Source organism: Lepisosteus platostomus, chromosome 9 (assembly GCF_059453375.1).
Source record: "Lepisosteus platostomus isolate fLepPlt1 chromosome 9, fLepPlt1.hap1, whole genome shotgun sequence".
Taxonomy (NCBI): domain Eukaryota; kingdom Metazoa; phylum Chordata; class Actinopteri; order Semionotiformes; family Lepisosteidae; genus Lepisosteus; species Lepisosteus platostomus.
In genome coordinates, this window is record NC_142619.1 from 62855119 (window position 1) to 62877764 (window position 22646).

A 22646-nucleotide genomic window follows, 5' to 3' on the forward strand; every position below is an offset into this window, starting at 1 on the left:
GTCGCTACTACACCAGTACAACCGATGGAAACTGGAATCTTGATGGAAAAGGATCGTGAAAGGATCACTTCAGTTTGCTTTCGCGGGTTATACTTCGCTATTGCGCAGTTCGGTGCATTTTAACACGTCCATACGCATTGGTCGCAAGGAAAATACTGGAAACGTCACACCTAGACATGCCGAGACTCGCCCGGCCGCTCCTGTGGCAACACGCCGGAGTCCCCAGCCTCGCGCACAGGCGGAAGTGACGTCGGGCGAGGCTGCTCCCTGCTGGTTGCCGGGGGGCTCGCGGCGCTGTGCACGCTAGCAGCCGGGCATGACGGTGGGAGACGTGTAGCAGGGCTGTTGTGTGCTCAAAAGCGCTGGCTTCCAGGAGCCATGTCGCTCTTGTCCTTGTCAAGTAGGCTGGGAGGCAGAGACGGTTTACAGGCACTGATCTGGGGCTTCACGGCTCTGCATAGCGGAGGCCGCCGGGCTGCGCGGCTCCGGCAGGTCGGTGCGCCGGTGGGAGCCGGGTCGGACTCGGCGAGGTCCCGCGGCTTTCCGGGCACAAGACCTCTGTGCACGTCCTCTGTCAGCGGCCGGGACATGACCAGCTCGCTTTGGGCACTTTACAATGAGACCAAAAAGCAGACGGAAGGTGAGATTGCATTGCAACTTTTGTCTAAAGCGAAGTGAAGCATAAACTGTATACTGGAGAGGAAGCGGTATGACAATTACCTTCTGAAACAAAACCAGCTCAGCGGATGTGCCTGCAAATTAAAACTGTAGGCAGGGGGTATGCCTTGACGGAGTGAAGTCTGGTTTTTATTGATCATATTCATGTGTTTTATACATGCACGTGTTATCTGACAGCTTGATCTCACTACATCATGTATTTGAAGAGCCTGGTACTCGCAACAGTGTCCCCGCTGACGCAGGCCAGAGAGTATTAACGACCGCTGGTGCCGTGCAGGGGCTGTACTGTGGCTGGGGTCCGGGGCTCCCGAGGCTTCGCCTCGCTCATTAGCTTGCTGGCGTCCTCGCCCTCATTAAGCAGCGGCAAGGTCTGATTCACGCACTGTGAATGTTGTTTGACTGGCAGCATCATGCCATCATGTGGCCGTGGCCAGCGGTATGTGCACAGCTCGCCGCGGGGAATGTGGGGATCCGCTGTATATCGGTAAAGGACGAAAGAACTGTTCACAAGCGCTGCTCAAGAAACCTCTCGACAAGAGCCGCTGATGGTAACCCAGAGCACTTTCCTGTCTCCGAAGGACATGTCGCCTCATGAGTAATTCATGTCGAAATCGTTTGCTTGTGTTTCTGACAGGTGTCCATGGAGTGAAATGTTTTTTTTTAGATGTTTTACCACAGACTGTATTAAAAAAATACATTATGTGGAAATCGTTGCTTAAGGTACAAGTTGACTTCATCTCAGAGCGTGTTGCTCAATGTGTGAAGTAGTTAAGAGAGGGCAGAACAGAAATCCTAAGGAGAACAAGGAGAAACGGCTTCTCATGACCCCCCTCGGAGTCCTCACTCATCACACAAAACCAGACCTTGGGTTGTGCAGTAACGTCTTGTGTGTAAGAACACTTTTCTTGCCCAGGGATCACAAATCTTTTGACTTGTAGGAGGGGACCCACTTCACAAGTACAGAGATTAATTCAGCTAACCTTTCAAAGATACTGCACTGCCGTAACAAAAAACCCATAGTTTAAATCTTCAGAACTGTAGAAACAGGTTCTGTTGTAAGCAATGAGCTCTGTGGAGTATAAGGTTTGTCCTTAATTCATTTTATCTTTGTCCTATTTAATTACTGTTGCAGAAAAGCAAGATAATTGCAGTACTGTATTGTATGACTTTCATTATAATAAACTGTTGGATTCCATTTTTTTTCTTGATTATTCCAGATTTAATCCCAGCCATTGCACGTAATTTCCTAAACCCAGACGCTATCTTTGCCAACAACGAGATGAGCCTAGAAGACATCGAAATCTATGGCTTTGACTATGACTACACCTTGGCTTTCTACTCCAGCCACCTGCACACACTGATATTTAACATAGCCAGAGACATCCTCATTCAGGAGCACAGGGTAAGAGTGTGCTTCCCTCTGTTTGACGTTTTGTGCTGCTAGAAAAATGGTTTTCCATGATTTTAGGTCCAGCAGGGAACAGTGTTGTTTGGTGTGAAGGTCATTTGATCTCCACTGTTGTCTCTCCCTGTGTTTTTAAGGCTTTTCACTGTAGTCATGTGCACTGAGTTTTGTTATTTTGATCAGTATGAACTTAGTGTTTCAACAGTCACAACTCACACTTTCAGGGTTGAGACTTCTGTTCCATGCATATCCGTATGATCTCGGATTCGTACATCCATCCCCTTTCCAACGGCTCCAGTCAGTTCAGTGTTGCGGGGGAGCTGGAGCCTATCCCAGCAAGCAACAGGCACAAGGCAGGATACACCCTGGATGGGACGCCAGTCCATCGCAGGGCAGATACACAGGCACACATGTGCTCACATTAGAGCTCGTTTTTCCAGAAGCTTGTGGGATGAAACTTGTGGGATGGAGCAGTCAGGGGAAAGCCACACAGAACCAGTGGCGAAAAGGCTCCATGTAGACTGCACGCCAGGTCTGGAACTGAACCCAGGGTGAGGCAGCAATGCTCAGCAATGCCACCATTGAGGGTCATCTTGATTGAATTTTTCTCAGACAAGCTAGGTAATGTAACAGACTTGACCTTTTTATTCCAACACAGACATTGTAAGAAAAAAAAGGTCTTAAAAGCTCAAATTCCAACATTCTTTTTCACTTACGAAGTGAATCCAGGGAACATCTTCAGTATCAACAGTGAAATACGAGCCTGATGTCACAAATTTAACAACAGCCATGTTGTTGAAACCGATACCTTGGATTCTTTCAAGAAAAACCCAGATAAGATCCTTGGATGTTAATAATTATTAATATTGTTATTATTAACTATTAACTACCAAATGGGCTGAATAGGCTGAATGACTTAATTGTCATTAAGTTGCAATGATGCAGTTTGTCCTGAAAGTCTTTACAAAGCCAAATCTTAAGGTTTTTTTTTTAACCTTTTTTTCTCCTAGTATCCAGAGGGCCTGCGGGAATACGACTATATTCCTGATTTTGTTATCAGGGGTCTTCATTATGATGTGCAGAAGGTAAGGACTGACACATATGATCTAAAGTGCATATGACCCTTCTTGATTGGGTGGTCTAGTTTTGCCCACCATGGAACACGCTTGTCTTAATAAATAATACATTATAAAGTGATTATTGGCCATATACAATTTCTTGCATTAGGAATTTGTATTTTCGCAGACCTCAGCTTGCTCTCCATGAGACACACAGACAGGGAGAGAAGCTGGGGGTCAGAGCGCAGGGTCAGTCATTTATACAGCACCCCTGGAGGAGTTGGGGTTAAGGGCCTTGCTCAGGGGCCCAACGGAGTAGGAATCCTCTGCTGGCTGCGGGATACGAACCAGCAACATTCCAGCCACAGGCGCAGATCCTGAGCCACAGAGCCACCGCTCCGCCCTTAAAGGTTCATGCGAGCATGCGGTGAGCCTGCTGATAAATATCCTTGCACATGCCTCTGCCCCTGTTCAAAAGAATCACATATAAATAGGCAGTGCAGTTAGACTTGTGACTCGTGACCGCTGAACACAGCCCGGTGAGAATGTAGTGCTTTAGACTTGGGGGTTCAAACTATTTAATAGGTCAAAACCCATCACAGTTGTAATGACTAGTATCTAGATCAGGAGTTTTAAACTCTGTTCTTGGAGGGCCTGTTGTCATCTGGTTTTTGTTCCAGAATAAGTAGTCAATTAACAGTTAACCTACTTATTTTGTTTGTCAGATTATTTTAAAAGTCATTAAGAGCAAAAAAAAAAGATATTCACTCAAGGTACAGTTATCTGTCACACTCCTCTTGAAGTCTGGTCAAGGTTTTTGCAATGATGCAGTTTATCAAGTAATTAAACCCATTGTTTAACTGTGATCTCAGGTGCAGTAATATGTAGAAGACCGTAGTCCCTTCAGGGGCTGAGTTTGAGACCTATGATCAAGGGTAAAGATTTAAAGCGACAGAAGTAAAAGTGACAGCCTGAGAGTCGTGCACAGCCTTCAGTTCTGCAGTTACTCCATTTGTAGATCAGTTTCTCCAGGGCTCCACAAGTAGGACAGTTGTCTTCAGCTCCCCACCTCGAATTCTCTTGACCAAAGATTGTGGACCTGACTCTTCCTCCATATTTCAGATATGTGACTGTGGGGCGCAGGCTGCTTTATAAGTCAGAGGAAGAAGGTGCTGTTGAGACCCAGCGTGAGACGTATCCTGGGACTGTGACTCTCAAAAATAATTCACCCCCTTGGACTTTTTCACATTTTATTGTGTTGCAATATGGAATCGTAATGTTTATTTGTTTTTTTTTGCGATGAAAGGACATAAAACAGTCCATAATGTCAAAGGGAAAACAAAATTCCACAGATCTTCCTAAATTAGTTATAAATATAAATCAGAAAACAACTGATTGCATAAGTATTCACCCCCCCCACCCCTTGAGTCAATATTACAGCCATGAATCTTCTTGAAAAAATCTCTACCAGGTTTGCACATCTGGACACTGCAGTTTTTGCCCATTCTACCGAGCAAAGTTGCTCGGGCTCTTTTAGGTCGGATGGGGACCAGTGGTGAACTGGGCCACCCCAGAACATTGACTTTTGTTTTTATTCCACTACAGTGGGGCTTTGGCTGCAAGATGAATCTTCTCCTAAGTCCCTGGTCTCTTGCAGACAACAGCATGCTTTCCTTCTGGATTTCTTTGAACTTTGCTGCATCCATTTTGCCTTCAAAAATCTTCTAGGCCCTGATGCAGCGGAGCATCTTCATAGCATGAAGCTGCCCCCACTGTCCTTCACAGAAGGGACGGAGTTGTCAGGATGTTGTTGACCGTCTCACTTGCCCCAAGCAAAGCGCTTAGTGTTGATACCTAAAGGGGCAATTTTGGTCTCTTTAGACCATAGAATCTTCTCCCACTTGGTCTCGGAGTCTCTTGCGTACCTTCTGGCAAACACGAGCCAAGATCTGTTGTGTGGGTTTTTTTTTTTTCAACAATGGCTTTTGTTGTGACACTGTGCCACAAAGACTGGATTTGTGAAGCACCCAGGTCATTATGTCGAGTGCAAACCCAGCTGTGCGAGACTGTTATTCTTTTACAGTTGTAATAGGCCTCTTGGTGGCCTCCTGAATAGTGCCCTTCTTGCCCTCAGTTTTTGAAGATGCCCTGTTCTGCGCAGACTCACAGCTGTGCCATATTTTCTCCATTTCTCTTGTCATGGACTTTACTGTGCTTTCGATTATATTCGCTACCTTGGAAATTATCTTGTACCATTCTCCCGATATGTGCTTTTAAACAACACAATCCTACATTTACGGTAAATGTTCCTTTGTCTTCATAATGTAGTTTTTGTTGGCTTTATAGTGTTTTGTAGATAGAGGAGTTTATTTGCCATATGTTCATGTACAGTGGGTTTCTTATTTGCAATGCTCTCTCAGGAACAGTCAAATAAGTGGCAACAAATCCCAATAAAATCCCATTATGATTCCATATTGTAACACAATAAAATGTAACAAAGTCCAAGGGGGTGAATACTTATGAGTACTACTTATAAGCCATTGCATTTCTCAGGGCTGCTTTTGGGTGCTATTATTCCTTATTTACTTGGAATCTCTATGAATAAGCCAGAACAATATCTGACTTTCTATTGCATCACTGTTGTTTTGTCTTAGGCTTTGCTGATGAAGATCGATGCCTTTCATTACATCCAGTTAGGAACTGTGTACAGGTATGTATGGGTGTGTGCTGCTGTGTGATGGGCTTTACCCCAGCTCTGCTCCTGTCCTCATGTCCTCAGTAATCTGAGGGAAGGTCAGGGATATAAGAATCAGTGTAGTAAACCTCCCTCAGGTACCCAGTGTCGTGGGCTGTAACTCGATTTGTCATCAGCAGGTTCAGAAATCTGTGTGCAATGATGCTAGTTACTCAGCAGTTCAATCCTTTTCTCATGCCAGTACAGCAAGCAGATATTTTGGGGGAAATGCATGTGAAGCCTGAAAGTGTTTTAATTTTTTTTCTCAGTTTTTGAGAAATCAGTAGTAATTCAGCACATTACCAATATCTTTTGCCTTTTTTAATACGTTGTGCTCTTTCACAAATCTTTAATTCTCCCTGAACCGTCTCAGGCTCCTGTTAGGTTCGTATAATCATCAGATTTTTCTCCATCATGATGGAAAAGGTGGCATGTGCACTACAGGACTGGTGTACTGCACTATGAAGCCCCCAGTATTGTACAAAGAGGCTGCTTGCATGGCCTTAGGAAGGTTTAAAATGAACTGATACAACCCCAGGAGCTTCCTTCAATACAACACAGTACACAGTACAGTAGGTGTATTGCTTAAAACAAACTGCAAACAATTTCTGAGCCACATACCATAGCACTCTGTGATAAGTGGGATAGATAGATAAGACTTTATTAATCTCGTAGGGAAATTGATGTGTTACAGTTGAGGAACAGGCGTACTCTGACTCAAAACCTTCTTCTTCAGAAAAGCCTTTACTTAACTGGTTCCATTCTTCACCCCTCTGCTCTTCTTAATACCACCTTCCACGGTCTCCTCTATTGTTATTGTTGTATTGTTGTAATTATAATTGTGTCCTGTCTTATTAATTGTTGTAGTCTTCTTATTTATTGTTATTGTCATCCTGTAAAGCGCTTTGAGAAGCCACCTTTAAAGGCGCTATATAAAATAAAGTTTATTTATTATTATTATTATTATTATTATTATTATTATTATTACTCTGCCTCATGAATTGGTAAGGAGTCAATTAAGTTCTTGTTACTGTCATAGTTTAATTCTTATTTTAAGCTGGTTTGCCTGTGAAACATGAATCCATTAACATGTATTACTCTTATCCTTTTGAGGACACGCCATTATTTGCCTACGATCCCATGGCTCCTGGAGTCAAAACTAAAATGTTCCTGTTTGTCTCTCTGCGGGTGCTTATTTGTGCTGTAGGTGAGATTAGATTAGATAAGAAGGTATTTCTCATTTCATGCTGGTTCTCTTTGTGACACCTGCCTTCTCTGCGAGAGTGTTAATGGCGGAATGATGGAAGGGAGCTTGAGGGCTCTGAGCACTTGTCAGCTGCTGTAAACAGCGATGTGAAAGAGTCCTGTTCTCTCCAGAGGGCTGCACCCCGTGTCGGATAAGGAGGTCGTCGCCATGTACGAAGGCTCCCATGTGCCCCTGGAGCAGATGAGCGATTTCTACGGCAAGGTGAGTCTGTCAGCTGTCCTGCCCTCATGGCTGGGCGGACATCCGTTTGACCGTGGCACACTGGAGAGAAGTAGAGCGTCTTCATTACCCCCGAGGGGCAGTTTGCTCACAATTCAATTTGTACTTCTGCTGTCAGTAATTCGAGATCTCGGCACAGAAAGTTCAAAATTAAATCAGTTGAGGATTTCACTCCTGATTTTAAGTTATTTCTTCTACAGTTTGCTTGAGTACTTAGAATTTTTTTATATTCATATTTAATATGTCGTAGTCCGAAATGTCTTGTATTTAGTGTTCCATGAGTTCGGCATCTATTTTCTAAAAATAACCTGCCTTTCAAAGCCAGTTACCTCTCGTTGTGAATTCATTGGGTCCCAGTATGCTTAGCAGGTTTATCCATTGTCCTCCGGGAAAAGAATGTTTCTCTCATTAACTTTATTTTACATATTGTAGTTGTGATTCTACAATATACTTAGTACCCTTTCTATTGAAGAGAATGTTGTCAGGATGTCTTGTTCGACATCGGGTGAAAACAGTGCGGTAACATACATGCAGGACTGAGATCTGGGCTCTGGGATCTTTGTCGCTTCTAAACTGAGCTTAATGGATGAGGCAGAACTCACAGTGGCGCAGAAGTGAGGGGAATAGCAGATCCCTGTGTCTAACATTAGAAGACTGACCGTAAGAAGCAATAGGAGGTCGACAGTAAAAAAGCAGTATAAAAATAAAGGGTGAGAATGCCCTGCATGTCCATTATTTTACACCTGCCGTGAAAGAGGGCAGATCTTTACAGATTATTACAATATGAGCAATCATTTTCTTTTATCTGGAAATATGGGAAAAAAAGATTAATACATTTTCATGACGGTATTTCCCAGACTAAATGTACTTCATGGTGACTCTGAGCTGGTCGGGGAGCTATATCTGTAAATTGCCGGGAGAGTTCAGCCCCTAAGGGGAGAGGGTGTTGAGTCTGAGCTGCGTTTGACGGGAGGTTTTAGACCTGCCGTCCTGTCAGTGAAAGGTCAGCGTGGTGATATATGAGGCTGTAGCCAAGGCAGGATTTGAAAGGAGGTATGGTCATGTCGGGGGATTAGAGTTGGTATGTGGAGAGGTAACAGCTGCATGAGCAGGGAAAGCGTCCCCTTGGCCTTTGTGACGGAAGTGATTGTGCAATCAGACAACCACTCTGCGGCCCTCGCGTTTACTGCTTGTGTGGAATGAAGAAACTAATCAGTTGAATATGGAAATAGACAGGATGACACTGGGACTTAGAATATCCACGAGCAGTAATGTGAGCAGTAAGCGAACAGTGCTCTATATACTGTACGGTATGTATGGTTTTAGACAATAAAGGATATGGATTCTGGATATTTCTTACGTGCTCTGCCATTTATTCAATAGATGCTTTCTCGCAAGATGAGAATGCCACCGCTTCGGTGTGGACATTTGTTGCCATTTAGTGGGATGCATTGGGATGATGTGGCATCTGGGGCTCAGAGACCAGGGAACAGCCCCTGCTTGTCCAGGCTGCCTGAGAACAAGGGGACAGAATCCCACACGATGGTATCTGCAGCTGGTCTCGGTGCCGGATTTCCCATCAGGCCCTGCAGGCACAGTGCCTAGGGCCTACGAAGGAGGGAGACACTAGTGACTCACGAGAAACAAGCTGAAACAACCCGCTTGCGATTCGACTCAAGGTGCTCCAGATCAATCACCATACAGTATCTAGCGGCTGTTCTAGAAACTAGAAGTGTCGAAGTGACGGTCACTCGACTCGCTCCATCAATCAGGTGGTCTAGCATGAGAATAGTTTAAAGTGCATCATGTCAATCGGCGTCATTCAATTGGCGTTCACCCCTCTTTTTGCACATTTCAGAGTGAAAGTGCCCAGGGCCTACGAACACCTAAACCTGGCCTTGGCTGGTCTTGATTCTAAAACACATGCTGCAGACCAGACCACAGCAAACCCCTGGTTGATCAGTGCTGTCGTGACCAATGTTAGCCAGTGGAATTCATTTACATATGTAATGCCTATTCAGTAAATGTCAGACTGCATGCAATCAATACAGATTTTAACATTTTCCCAACAACCTTTTGAATTTGTTATGAGATCCATTGGATGCTCAGATTATCATGCTCACAATTATGCTATTCACATTAGTCTGGTCACTCATTATTTTAACTCATTTTACTTCAGAGGTTTTCTCTGTAAGAATGTTTCTTATGAATAACATACAGTTTAATAATGAGCAGTCCCAGTCTTTAAGAGTTAAGAGGTATGAAGGAGTATTTTTCAAAACATCATCTAATCTAAAAACAGGTACAAATAGTTTGATACTTTACACGCTTTTACTTTGAGCATTTTTGGTTTAATATATACTGCTTCATAGTTTATAATGAGTTAGTTCTCACTTTAATGTGCTTTGGCGCAGCAAGCAACAGCCAACCTGCCATAATGTTTAGACAGTATAGGGGCGTACCAGCTTTGTGGTGGGATCAATAGAATCGCTTGGGAGACGCAGTCAAGTCAAGTTCAAGTTTGTCATTATACTCATATGCAGGTATATGGTATAACGAAATGCTATTTAGCTAGCTCTCAGATGATAAGTAGTACAAAAAAAACAACAATACAATTGTATAATAAAAGAAAGACAAAGACAACGGGCAGTGTGCAAAAGCAACAACAGGCAATGTGCAAAACAACAAAAGGTAACAGGTAATGTGCAAAAACAACATCAGATGTGCAAAAACATGCAGCAACAGAATTAAATAAAAGGATAGAATATTATAGGGCGTGAGCTTCTTGACATGTAAGGTACCCAGCCCTTACTAAGACAGGTACACAGACAGGTACCCTTCAACTCCCCTCGTCTCTCACTTATTAAATACGACCTTAAAAACTTTATAATCTTAGGCTGTGCCTTGTGTTTATATAGTATAACATCTAAAATAAAATCAAGAAAACCAGAACAGAGTAAGCTACCGTGTCCTAAAAAAAGAGCTTCATTATGTGGAATTTGTAAATAAAACATTTTAAATCATTTTTAAAACCCAAAAAATCACAAATCTTAACATTTGGTAAAAGGATTAAACAAAACAGTCTACAATTAATAATCAACTAAAAGGTTAAATAAGGAAAAAATATCTGTACACCCACTCCCTGAGTTATGTAAGGGTTTGGTTCCTGAAGTCTTTATGTCACCATAATCTTACGTAATTTGGAAGCAACTATTTCTTGGCTGTTGTGTGAACACTTAGAGTGAATCATCATTCATGATATTGCAGAGATTTTCTCTTATTTTCCCCTCTGTGTCTGTGAGGGATGGAGAAGCAGGAAAGCAGTTGTGTGGGCTCATAGGGTTAATATGTGTGTGCTGCTCATGGAGGGGGTAGAGAGGAGAGATACCACTGCTCAGTCTATGACCTGGAGAGAGAAAGCAAGAATCCCAGTGATGCAGGGAGTGATGAATAAGTCATGTTCACATGCTTACGGAAAATTCGTTTTTATATTATGTCGTTTTGAGTTACACGGAAGGAATCTGTCAGAAATCCATCTGCCATGTAATTCAAGAACTTTGTGTAATTTGAATTTTTGACCAAAAATATAATTAATCCAGACAGCTGCAGGAAGTTTTGAAAGCTTCTAAGCATGTCCCTGCCCATTCAAATAAACGAAGGGTCAAGTATATGATGATACCCACCTCGCTAGGAGTTCATTGGCCAAATAGCTTTTTGAAGAAGAGATGGCGATGTTAGCTGTCCGAGGTCTCGTCAAGTATTACTGCAACGTGGGAGGTGCCGGTCTGAAGCAGATCTAGGAGTGTTGTAGCTTGACAGGCTACAGGTGAATTCATGTAGTGGTTCCTGTGGCAGTGGTTGTTTTGAAGTCTTAGAAGTAAAATGGCAGACAGGCAGCCTTGATCGATGAAATAGGATCCCCTTTCGACATTAACTGCATAGTCAGGAGTTGGGAGCTCACTGTTCTGAGTAGGAGCAGCATGTGAAGCGCGTCATTTTGCAAAACATTTTAAAATCACTACAGGCTTCTCCTACTTGTAATCTGAAGTCTGCAGTTACTGTGGTAATAGCTCCAGCGATTGACCCGTTCTTTTGTTTTTAAGTTGACGGTTGTCTTGAAAAGTATTAAATCCATAGGTTTCAGCTGTGAAATGCCTGTACTGCTCTGCTGAACCACAGGCTAGAGGCACAGGGCTGATGATGGGGGCTGCCTGGTTTCGTGTCGAGCCAGGAGTTCCCCTGCTGACTCCAGCTCCTGTAGCTCAGGGGGCAGAGGGCCAGTTCAGTGGTTTCTCATTCCCCAGGGACTCGGTGGGCTCTGCTTAATTGTTCAGGGCTCGCCTGTTCCCATCACAGAGACCTTCACTGGGTGAGCCACTTCTGGCCCTCGACACTAGATAGTGGCATGAGAAACTGCACCAGTGTTCAGTGATTGGCCTCACTGACTGAGTCCGGGTGGTTGTGGACATCTTGACGACATGATGTTGCTCAACAAATGGTGAAGAGCCTCCTTATTTATCGTCTGTTGGTGTTCTCCAGCTCTCTTGTGTAAGCTGATCGTTCATCTAAGGCTCTAAAACAAGTGTGTCTGCTGTGTAGGGAAGGTTTGAAAATGAAAACTGGAAGATGACAATAAAACAGAATCATTGGCAGTAGCAATATAGCTATCGTTTAGGAGGATTTTACTGGTCTACAGAGATCTGGATCGAGTACTAACACATAGAAGACATGATGTATGGATGGATTAATGCCCAAACTAATTTATTTCCCTTTTCTTTTAATTAATGTTAGCATGCCCAAATGGGTTGGGCAACCAGTTGACCTTGGACCCCTAGAGTTTTGTTTTCTCCTTTTTTCTCCCTTTTGGTTCCTCTCCTCCATTTGTCCTCTGGTCTTTTCTGTTATGTATTCACATGTATGGTCACCTGCATTGTTAAGCACCTTGGGGCAACCTTGTTGTGAAAGGCGCTATATAAAAATAAATTGAATAGAATTGCTTCAGTTTAATTATATTTGTCTGTTGCAGAGTTCCCACGGCCACACCATGAAACAGTTCATGGACATCTTCTCCCTGCCTGAGATGACTCTGCTCTCTTGCGTCAACGATTACTTCATGAAGCACAACATCGACTACGAGCCTGTCCACCTCTATAAGGATGTCAAGGTGCTAAACTGTGGGAGACACATTCTCTGTGACAGATTTCTTCAGTGACATTAGAGTAGCAGAAAAATCTTCTCATCTTTGTTTTCATAGCCCTGTCCTGAACTGTTATATTTTTAGCATAGGAGCCTTTCGGATAGATAGATACTTATTGATCCCGTGAGGGATTTATTTGTAGTAGAAAAGTACTGCCTGGCACCACCACCTGCTTGGACACCACACCCTCTTTTTACATTTTTATGGTGAAAACTGCCAGAGTTTCCGCATCTGGGAGCAAAGTTGACCTTCACTTAATTAGGAAATGAATTTGACTGCTCTTCAAATAAGCAGGTCATACATGCTCTCGCATTTCACATCAGCTGTGTGAGTAATCCTGTAGCAGACAGCTTCTTCCCTTGCAGTCTGGCCTCTGCAGGCCCTGAGACTGAGACGCGTATCTGAACGTCCTTCAGTGAGATTGCGTGTTAACATCCTCTGATCTGAGACTTGTCCATTGCCTGCATCTTGCCAATGAGCACACGGACTGTCACTTTACAATCTGCATGTCTGTGCTCTTTGTCATCCTGATGTTCATTGTGTCTGGCCAATAGCATACAAATCCCAAACCACACCAGATGCCTGGTATATTCAGCAATATCATTGCAATTCAGATGATCTTATTTTTTACATTTCATGGAAATATATTCTCAGTTTATGAATTTAAAAGATCATTTGGTACAAAAGTGCTTCAGCTGTCTTGTTTCTACATTTTATACACTACGCTTCAGTAACCTGCCGGTCAGTCGTGCTGTGGTGGTTTTTGTTAGTTCACATACAAGCTGTGGGAGATGGTAGGGTTGTGCTGCATGTTCAGTTCTCTGCCCTGTGTGACTCAGCAGCTGGCAGTGTTGCTCTGGCTGATGCCATTTTGTTTCCCTTCTGCTGACCAGGAGGCGATTGGAGATGTCCATGTGAAAGGCATCATGTACCGGGCTGTGGAAGCAGATATTGGTAACGTCATGTTAGGGGGTGGAAGAACTGGGATTGGGATCTGGGATTGTTCTCCCGGAGCTGGAAACAGCAGCGGGTGACACTGGGGCTTTGGGCCTGTAGAACGTGTGTGAGCTTAGTGAGCTATGGCCCACTTGCAGTATGTGGGCCTAGTGAGTGGCTTTCCCTGTCGGAGCTCAGTTTGAGCTCTGTGGTCGCAGGCTCAAGCCCGGGCCAAAGTCGCTAGCCGGCTGGGACCGAGATGGCCCAAATCAGAGTGTGCAATAGGCTCTGAGCGACACAGGACACAGAACTCCTGAGGTGACCAAGCGTTTGTAGGTGAAGGATGTGCCTCTCCTCCAATTGGAGGTGATTTTCCTTGTGCCCCTGTGACGTGGTGAAAGATGATTGGCCCACAGGTGGGTGGGAGGAGTCTGACTCCACCTCCTCACTCTCTCCTGCCTGTGGTCCTGAGGCTTGTTGCTGTGAACAGAGACCTGAACAACACGCAATTGGTCATTTCAACATGTAATATAAACAGTTTGTATTCCTTTTAAAAAAAAATCAGTTTATAGTAGTGGTACACTTGGCTTTACATGTTTTTAACAGTGATGTTCATTCAGTGCCCTCTGTGTACAGGGATAATAAGAAAGATGGACACGACTTTTCTTAAGGCTTTAAGGCTCTGCATTTAAAATTCTGCAGTCGACCTCTTATTCTGCCTTTGTACTTTTTTTAGAATGCTCTTATGAAGCTGAACATCCAAATGTTGTTTTTAGGAGGTTTTGCTGTTTGCTGGTACAGGGTTGTTGCATAACTGGCTTTGTCCCTCTGTTTAGAAAAGTACATCTGCTATGGTGAGCAGACCCATGCTGTTTTGAGCAAGCTGTCAGAGAACGGGAAGAAGATGTTTCTGATAACTAACAGTCCTTTCGACTTTGTGTAAGTGTAAACTTTATGCCTGTTGTGTTATAACTTGATGAGATGTTTGTTTGAGGTATTTCACTTGCTTATCCTTAACAGACCCTTGCATGGCTGTTTGTGGAAGCAACATGAAACCAGTGTTGTATTGCGTGACATATTTCTTAATTGAATTGATCATATATTTACTTAAATGTGATTGAACTAGAGTTTTAAAGAAACTGTTGATTTTACAGACATTTGTGTGGATATTTCCCATGCTTTGCGGTGAATTAAATAGAATTAAATTAAACCAAAATCTTGCAGAAGTTAGAAGCTGCTATAGGTAGCTCTTGTCTGAGCTGTGCACGAGCAGGCATGCTGTGTCTATGGGTGTGTTCTGTAGGTTCTGCACTTCCTGACTGGTTGTCGGAGAGGTGACAGGCTGCATCTCTGCCCCACCCTGTTCATGAAACTTTTCTTGTGTTGTTTCCTAGGGACAGAGGCATGAACTACATCGTGGGGAAGGACTGGAGAGACCTCTTTGATGTTGTCATCGTACAGGCAGACAAGCCCGGCTTTTTCAATGACAGGAGGAAGTAAGTGTGTGACTAGATTTTATACCAATGTGGAGATCTCTTCAGTTCTAAAATGGAGCAGTTCCTTTCATCTATTGAAGTATCATGTAGTTAAGCAAGAATAAAAAATGTAGTTTAGGAGGAAGCTGTCTACACTGCACAATTCGGAATCAAGGGGCAAACAGGGAGTGGGAGCGAGGAACTCGTATTCAAGTCCCTGGACAGTCCTCTGGTCACGTTCAGTCACGGGCCTCTCTGCATCCAGCTTCTCTCCTCCCTGCGGACCCCAGTCCGCTCCTCCTGGAGTGCTTGCTCCCAGAGAAGCTCTTCCCTCGCGGAAATCACTCACTTTCGCAGGCTTTGGCTTGTGACCAGCGGTTTGAGCGAGTAGGAAAGCAAACCCACAAGCTGCTGTCAGGGCGCCTTCCAAAAGAATTACGTACGTTTTTCATAGTAAAAAATGAATATGGAAAAAACGTAAGAAAGAAAGCCTAAAATCTTTCCGTGATGCTGTCTATTTTGAAGTGTTTTATTTATGGTGAAGTAAATGCTCCATTTTACAGCTGCAGGGCTACTGAAGGAACCTATTGTTTAAGACGCTGCAGTGATTGCAGTTACAGTTATTATGATAAATAACGTATTACGACAGCATAGATCTGGGAAACGGCACATTCTCTCGGTTTGCATAAACCGATTTTGCACGGAAAATTACGTAGAGTTGAAGTTGTCAAGTACAGTTTCATTGCCAGTAGGTATATATTTTTTTGCATCTGGGGTTATTTTCTCAAAATATCCATTGAACTGGTTATTCTTTCAAACAAACTAGTTTCCCTTATACATTTCCATAAACTTGTAAAAGAACCAATCCGTCCAACCTTTCCAAGAAAAGCTGTGACAGATTCACAAAGCGGGGTGCCTTCATCTGGGGTTCCACTGCACTTCTGCCCATTGTCCTCTACGCTGCGGGTCCTGTGTAACGATGACGGTACCCTTGCAGGCCGTTCCGGAGGGTGACGGACAAAGGGGTGCTGTTGTGGGACAGGATTCACCGTCTGGAGAGGGGACAGATTTACAAACAGGTGAGACCCCCTCTGCTGTCGCTGTGCTCCTTGAGATGCACCACGCCAAGGAGATCGCCCGACTCGGGCCAAACCAAAATGAAATACGTCTGTACAGAAGAGAGGCAACAGCAGTTTGCCAGTTCGTCTTTGGAAATGTAATTGTACTCGGTTTATTTCTCTATTTCTTTTTTTGATCTACACAATTGTTACACGGCTTCGTAAATAGTTTGTGGGAATATGTTGCTTAATTTTCAGTGCTTTTGCAAGCAGCATGCAATCCTATGCATTGCAGTAAGAGTTTGCCCTTTGTAAATCATCCCTTTACCGCTTGGAAATCATGCATTTAATTCAGATTTAATGCATGAGCTGGAGCTTCATTGCAGTAATGAAGATTTACTCCAAGACGTTCAAGACCTCAGATTTCTAGCCTGTTAACTACATGTACCTGACAGTGGATTAGTCCTTGCTGATTAGATTTGTGTTTTCAGCTTTGCTCCTCGGGTCCTTTTCACTTCCCTGAACTGTCTCCTCTCCCTGCAGGGCAACCTGTATGAGTTTCTGAGGCTGACAGGCTGGAGAGGATCCAAAGTGCTGTATTTTGGGGATCACATCTACAGTGATCTGGCCGTAAGTGCAGATCGTTTATGATTTCTGTATTTATTGTATGAAATATTGTATTGCTCTTGAATAAAACTGTAATATTATTGTATTAGTTCAGGTGGGTAGCTGCGTCAGCATACGTAGGCTGCAAAGGAACAAGTAATAGGTTTATTCCATGCTGAAAAGAGAAGAAAGAAAACACAACGTTTCGGCCGTGGAACCTTCTTCAGGTGTGCACACCTGAAGAAGGCTCCACGGCCGAAACGTTGTGTTTTCTATCTTCTTTTTTTCAGCATGGAATAAACCTATATTATTGTATTAGTTTGAATGACATTTTCTCTATTTGTCCCATTTATTGCATCCATTTTTTATGTTAGTTCTCGCGACAGTGAAAGCCTGCTTTAATAAGATCAGGTTTTTAGCAATGACAGCAGGGTCCAACCAATTCATTTCTGGGTTTGTGATTGTGAGCTGACAGGAGATGCCTGTAACTGCCGCTGCACGAGGGGGTGTAGAGTCAGGGAAAGGGTGTCCTGAGAGCTCTGTTGCCCTCACTTTCAGGACCTGACTCTGAAGCACGGCTGGAGGACTGGCGCCATCATCCCGGAGCTCCGGCAGGAGATCAAGATCATGAACACGGAGGAGTATGTTCACACGGTGACATGGCTGCAGGGCCTCACTGTGCTGCTGGAGCACATGCAGGTCAGTACAGCTGCAGGGCAGCTGGTGGGTGCAGGCTGGTGCTTTAAACACGCCCAGAAAAGAAGGGAAAAAGTAACTGGCTAAAAGAAATCCATCCCCTCTGTCGATGGGTTTGTTTTCTTAGTAAAGGTGCCGTGCGGGATTACTGCTGGCTTCATGCCACGTTGGCATTTTTCAATTTTTCTTCTCAAAGAGATCAAAACGTCGCCTGTAGCCTCTTCTTGCAGGAAAAGGCCCATTGAAAAGGCCCATTAAAATGACCTGGCGGTAATACGTTCTCCCCAGCTGCTCCAGGGGCACCGTATAAATGTCTGGCCCTGCGCTCTGACCCCCAGCTTCTCTCCCTGTCTGTGTGTCTCATGGAGAGCAAGCTGGGGTCTGCGAAAAGACAAATTCCTAATGCAAGAAAATTGTATATGACCAATAAAGTCATCTTGTCTTATCTTAGTAGAGGGAGTCTTATGGAAAGAATGAAGCCTCTACTTTGGCTTCATTCAAGAAATGGCTGGATAAGATCTTTGGATCAATTAACCACTGACTACCTAACGGCCTTGATAGGCCAAGTGTGATCCTCTCTTTTCTTAACCATTTTTATGCTCTTAAGTACAGTCAGATTACGTTTTGCTAGCGAAAGGACTTTGACAGCGTTATCAGATACCTTTTCTCATCTTCAGAACTGAATTTGCTCCACATTTTAGTATTGTTTGATAAAAAAAATCTGTCCAAAAATAAAGGGTTCAAGGATTTGTACGCGACTGATTTCGAAACGTCCTTTTAGATGTTTGGGAGATGTATCGCACAGTGAGTGCTCTGCTTTCTTTACTCTCTCAGAAAGACTATTTCCCATTGAAGATGTTACATCGTTAAAACTAAGAGATCTGTTAATTAAGCACTCAGCGTTATTTCTGCTTAGTGCTTTAGGCGTACAGTACGAGACGGGTAAGTGCTGTAGAGATTGACTGGTCTGGTAAAGATGTTGTACAGACCAGCAGGGAAACTGGTAATCTTGTAGAGTTTATTGGCTTTGGCCAAACCAAGAAAGGGAAGATGGGTCTAAACTGTTGTTCAGCCAAAGCAAACATTTTATTATTGGAAGAACATGATGGCGCAATGTTGGAAAGGTCAATCTTTAGTCACACAGGTGTACACAGGCAAGCTTGTCTTTGCTGTGAGGAACATTTCTCATTGAGGATTTTCGTCTCAGCATCACAAATCACGATGCACTAAATTAAAAATCCCTAGAATAAAGTGAATAAAGTCAGCCTCATTCACTTCGCCTCATCAGTTATTGGCTTCAGAAAAAGGTAGTTTCAAATTGCAGAAATCTTTAACATTTTTACATTTTTATTTATTAAATCATTGCTGCAGCTCAGTTTATATAGTGAGTGGATTTAAGTTTGTGTATTTAATTTAAGCCTCCTGTGTGTTTGTACTCGGAGACCTCTGCTTCATGATTAGTGCAGAGATCCTTCTCTTCATTGATTCTGTTCTGAGGGAATCAGGCTCCACACCTCTTATGTCAGAAATTGGTCCTGAAAATCTGCACCAGTGAAAGATACTGCACAGGATCAAGTCACCTGAAATTGATTTTATGGGCTGGAACATTCTGGCAGAGTATTGCCATGAAACCTTGACCTCATTCCAAGAACTGCTCTCCTGTTTTTATTCTTGAGATACAGATGAAAAAGACCAGTATAGCCTGCAGAATACAGGGAACTAGAATCACATTTTCGGCATGTCTTAGTGTAAAGAAATAACAAATAATTTAGGTATTATTTAGATATCTTGTTTAAAATCAGCCCAGTCTGTAACTGGCATTATTTGAAGTAGCGCTATTTGTTGTTCAGCGTTAAATACCGTTTGTTGAGTTATGTGAATATTCACAGCCAAGGAAGAAAGCTGTTTTTGAGAGGTAAATGTCTCTTAGCCCAAAAGTGGTTCTGTCCCTTAAGTTACTGAGCAGTGTTGTATGTTAAGTGGATCTTCATATCAACTCCACATGAACTGTACGTCAACCCTAGTTTGACTGTTGATGTTCCTGAAGTCAGTCTTAGTACTCGGGTCAGGAGGCATGAGGTCATTTTGGACCTGAACCTTGCATCTGAAGCTCATGTTGGCAGTCTTATGAAGATGTTGCAAATATGAAAAAACATAAATATATACATTAACATCCATACACCTGATATAAAGGATACGTGTGCTAAAACGCTATAGTGTGCTATCCTCATTAAGAATATTGTGTAAAGTCTACAATTACAAAGAAGATATTGCTGCTCTGGAATCAGTCCAGAGAAAAGTAAACAGACACATTCTAGGGCTTAAGGGAATGACCTGCTCAAGCTCAAGCTTTTTAGTCTTAATCAGAGACTACTAGAAGAGTGCAGGATCCAGGTATTCAGAATCCTCAAAGGCACTGACAAATTCAGCCCAGCGGAGGGATAAACAGTGAAACATAAACCAGAGGACACCAGTGGAAACTATGTGGAAGAGCGTTTATATCTGAAAATAGAGGGCTCTTCTCTGCCCAAGGGCTTATGGGCATCTGGAACAGCTACCCAGCCACATTCTTGAAGCTGAAATCCTGGCTTCATTGAATAAACCACTGGATGAGATCTTCAGATCAGTCTGGTGTTAACTACAAAACCAGCTAGATGGCCAAATGGTCTAATCTGTCTGCTTCAGAACAGCTAATGCCTGCTCTTGCTTTTTACAGGTGTCCTTACTGTACTGAAGTGTGTGCTGGTGTTTCCAAACTAATTCTTAACTTGCAGCACTTTCATTACTCAGTCCAGATTTTAAACAAAACTAAAAATGCAGAGCAGTTATCGGATTTAACTTCCTTGCACTGGATTCCAGATTAAAATTCAGAATAGAGCTACATACCTCTAAGGGCTTGAATAGTCTCTAAACTATATCAGTTCCTGTTAACACACCAACACATCCTGTGTGCTCTGCCAACTGGTCTTCTTCCAGTTCTCAGAACTAGGTTCTGAACACTGGTAGAGCAGCTAATTACGTTAGCACTTTCAAATCCCATGTCAACACTCATTTTTATCCTCTAGTTTGCAGTTGTTTTATTTGCCATTTTAATTTTTGTATATCCGTCTCTATAATTAGACTGTACAGTGTACAGTGTACAGTGCTTTGTGCTGATGTACTGTGAAGGGCACTATCTGACATTATTATTTGCCTTTGCTCCAAGGTGCACAGAGATGCTGAGTCACAGATGGTCTTGCAGGAGTGGATCAAGGAGAGAGAAGCTATGAGGTGATTGAGGCTGAGACTCATGGAAGAACTTGGTAGAGTTTATAGCTCATGAAGTGACTTTTTATATCCTGTCAACTACAGTCCGAGCTGGGATACAGTGCTGAGAAACAGTGTATTACCAAAAGGGTTTGTATTTAATAATTCAGTGTTTTTGAGATGCTGTAGTCTGTGAAAGTGGTTAAATGGTTAACAAATAAACAGGTACTACAGTACGTCTGAACAGCCCTGCCCTTTATAATGGTCAGAAACTTTGTGAGTTTGGTCTGCCAATCTTGTAAGCACAGGGAAGCAAGATAAATAAAAGAAAAATATTTAAGGACTGCTCTAGTTTAATTACTGTGGGGAAAACTACACCAAGCATCTGTGTGTGTTTCGCTCCCATGCACAGGAACTAAAAACTTAACGTCCGAGACACTCTTGACTGTCTTTTAAGGGGGAAGTGAGGAAAATTTCTACCAACAGATATAAGTGTTGACATTCCATATTCGGCCATTTATAGGCAGTTATCGGTACAGACAGCACTTAAACTAAACAGACCTGCCTTCATTGGACTTTTGGCAGGTCGAGGACGAAGGACATCTTCAACCCTCAGTTCGGGAGCCTCTTCAGGACTTCCCACAACCCCACGTACTTCTCCCGGCGCCTCTCCAGGTTTGCGGACATCTACATGGCCTCCCTCAGCTGCCTGCTCAACTACAACCTGCACCACACTTTCTTCCCCTGCCGCACCCCTCTGCAGCACGAGGCCCCGGTCTGGCCTGGCCAGATGGGCGCCGGCTTCTTCAAGACGCCATGCCTGGCAGAGGTGGCCCAGGCCAAGTAGAGACAGGACAGGCTGGGAGACGGTCATGGTGTTGCCAAGCCTGTACCCTCAAGCTGTGCTTGGACAGGCCGGGAGAGAGAAGAGCCGTCCATTAACATCTTGTGCAGGTCGCTGTAGTGCTTCCTTTTCCGTAGTGTGGCTACTTGCTGTGCTCTTGAAGCCTTGTGCCTGTTTGCATGTTGTGGCTTTTAAATATAACGCAACAGCTCTGTAGAACCAGCTCACCTTCTCGATAGGCTGGATAACGGACTTTGACTCCTTGTTTCCACTGTAAATGGGTCCGAAAAATCACGCTATGTGGAAATCCATCTCAGAGGATGGAGGCCACATGATTAGATTTATCCCTGTTGTGTCTGACAATCTTTACATGAAGGAAAGATGAAGCTTGCAGGGGCTAATCAGTTTTTTTGAGAACACATGAAAGAAAATGGTGACTTAACAGGAGGTGAAAGTCACTGGGATAGACAACACAGAAACTAAATCTTGCTTCTTTCCTGAATCTAATGCTTTGCCTTCTGTGTTTGACTCAACAAACAGCCGCACTGTTTTCACTGCTGGGGTGAAAAAGGCCATGTTTTGCACAGGGAGAAACAGGGCTGTACTCCTTTATTCTCTTAGACTTGTATTTCTTACTTTAAACATGCTACATTCAGGCTATTAAAACAGAATGTAAAATATGTTATTTTTATAAGGAAGAGGTAGATCATTTGCCTATTTACATTTTTATTGTTTTATTTAATGAATGAAATGTGTTTGGAGTTTGAATTTTATGTGCATTGTATATGCTGCAAAGGCGAATCACACATTTTACATCTTAATATACACAGCGTGGGCATGTACAGTACTGTATAACGGTAATGTTTTATTTACATGAAGATGATTTTAATTAAAATATACAGTAAATTAGCCCCCAAACCTCTATGAAACATGCCTTTACTATTTTAGTACCTTGGTTTATGGTGGATTATCAATGTGTATGCTGTTTTGATTACATTCTGCATGGACTGTATTATATAAGATGTTGTCAACGTATAGTCACAGCAAAGCCTTCATTCTCCTGACATTCTGCTGCGTTTCCTGTTCACAGAATGCTTGTCGGGTCTGTTAGCTTTGTATGATTTAATCATTCAGAATTCTGTATTATAAATAAATTACGGGTTGATTAGATAACTGCTGTTGTGTGGCAGAGAGGTTTATTCTTCTGCCTTGCGTTATTAATTTAAT

At 43.1% G+C, this 22646-nt stretch overlaps 1 protein-coding gene across 1 annotated transcript; it reads left to right on the forward strand.

The window, feature by feature from the left end:
* The first annotated feature begins 234 nt into the window (after positions 1 to 234).
* Positions 235 to 22592, forward strand: nt5dc3 (5'-nucleotidase domain containing 3). Its single transcript, XM_088646137.1, has 14 exons — positions 235 to 640; positions 1896 to 2080; positions 3094 to 3168; positions 5796 to 5851; positions 7253 to 7343; positions 12388 to 12525; positions 13452 to 13512; positions 14331 to 14433; positions 14889 to 14990; positions 15967 to 16048; positions 16571 to 16657; positions 17192 to 17332; positions 20535 to 20599; positions 21161 to 22592. Exons 1-14 carry the CDS (start codon positions 379 to 381, stop codon positions 21420 to 21422), a joined length of 1710 nt encoding a protein of 569 aa, XP_088502263.1. The 5' UTR covers positions 235 to 378; the 3' UTR covers positions 21423 to 22592.
* The last annotated feature ends 54 nt before the right edge of the window (positions 22593 to 22646 follow it).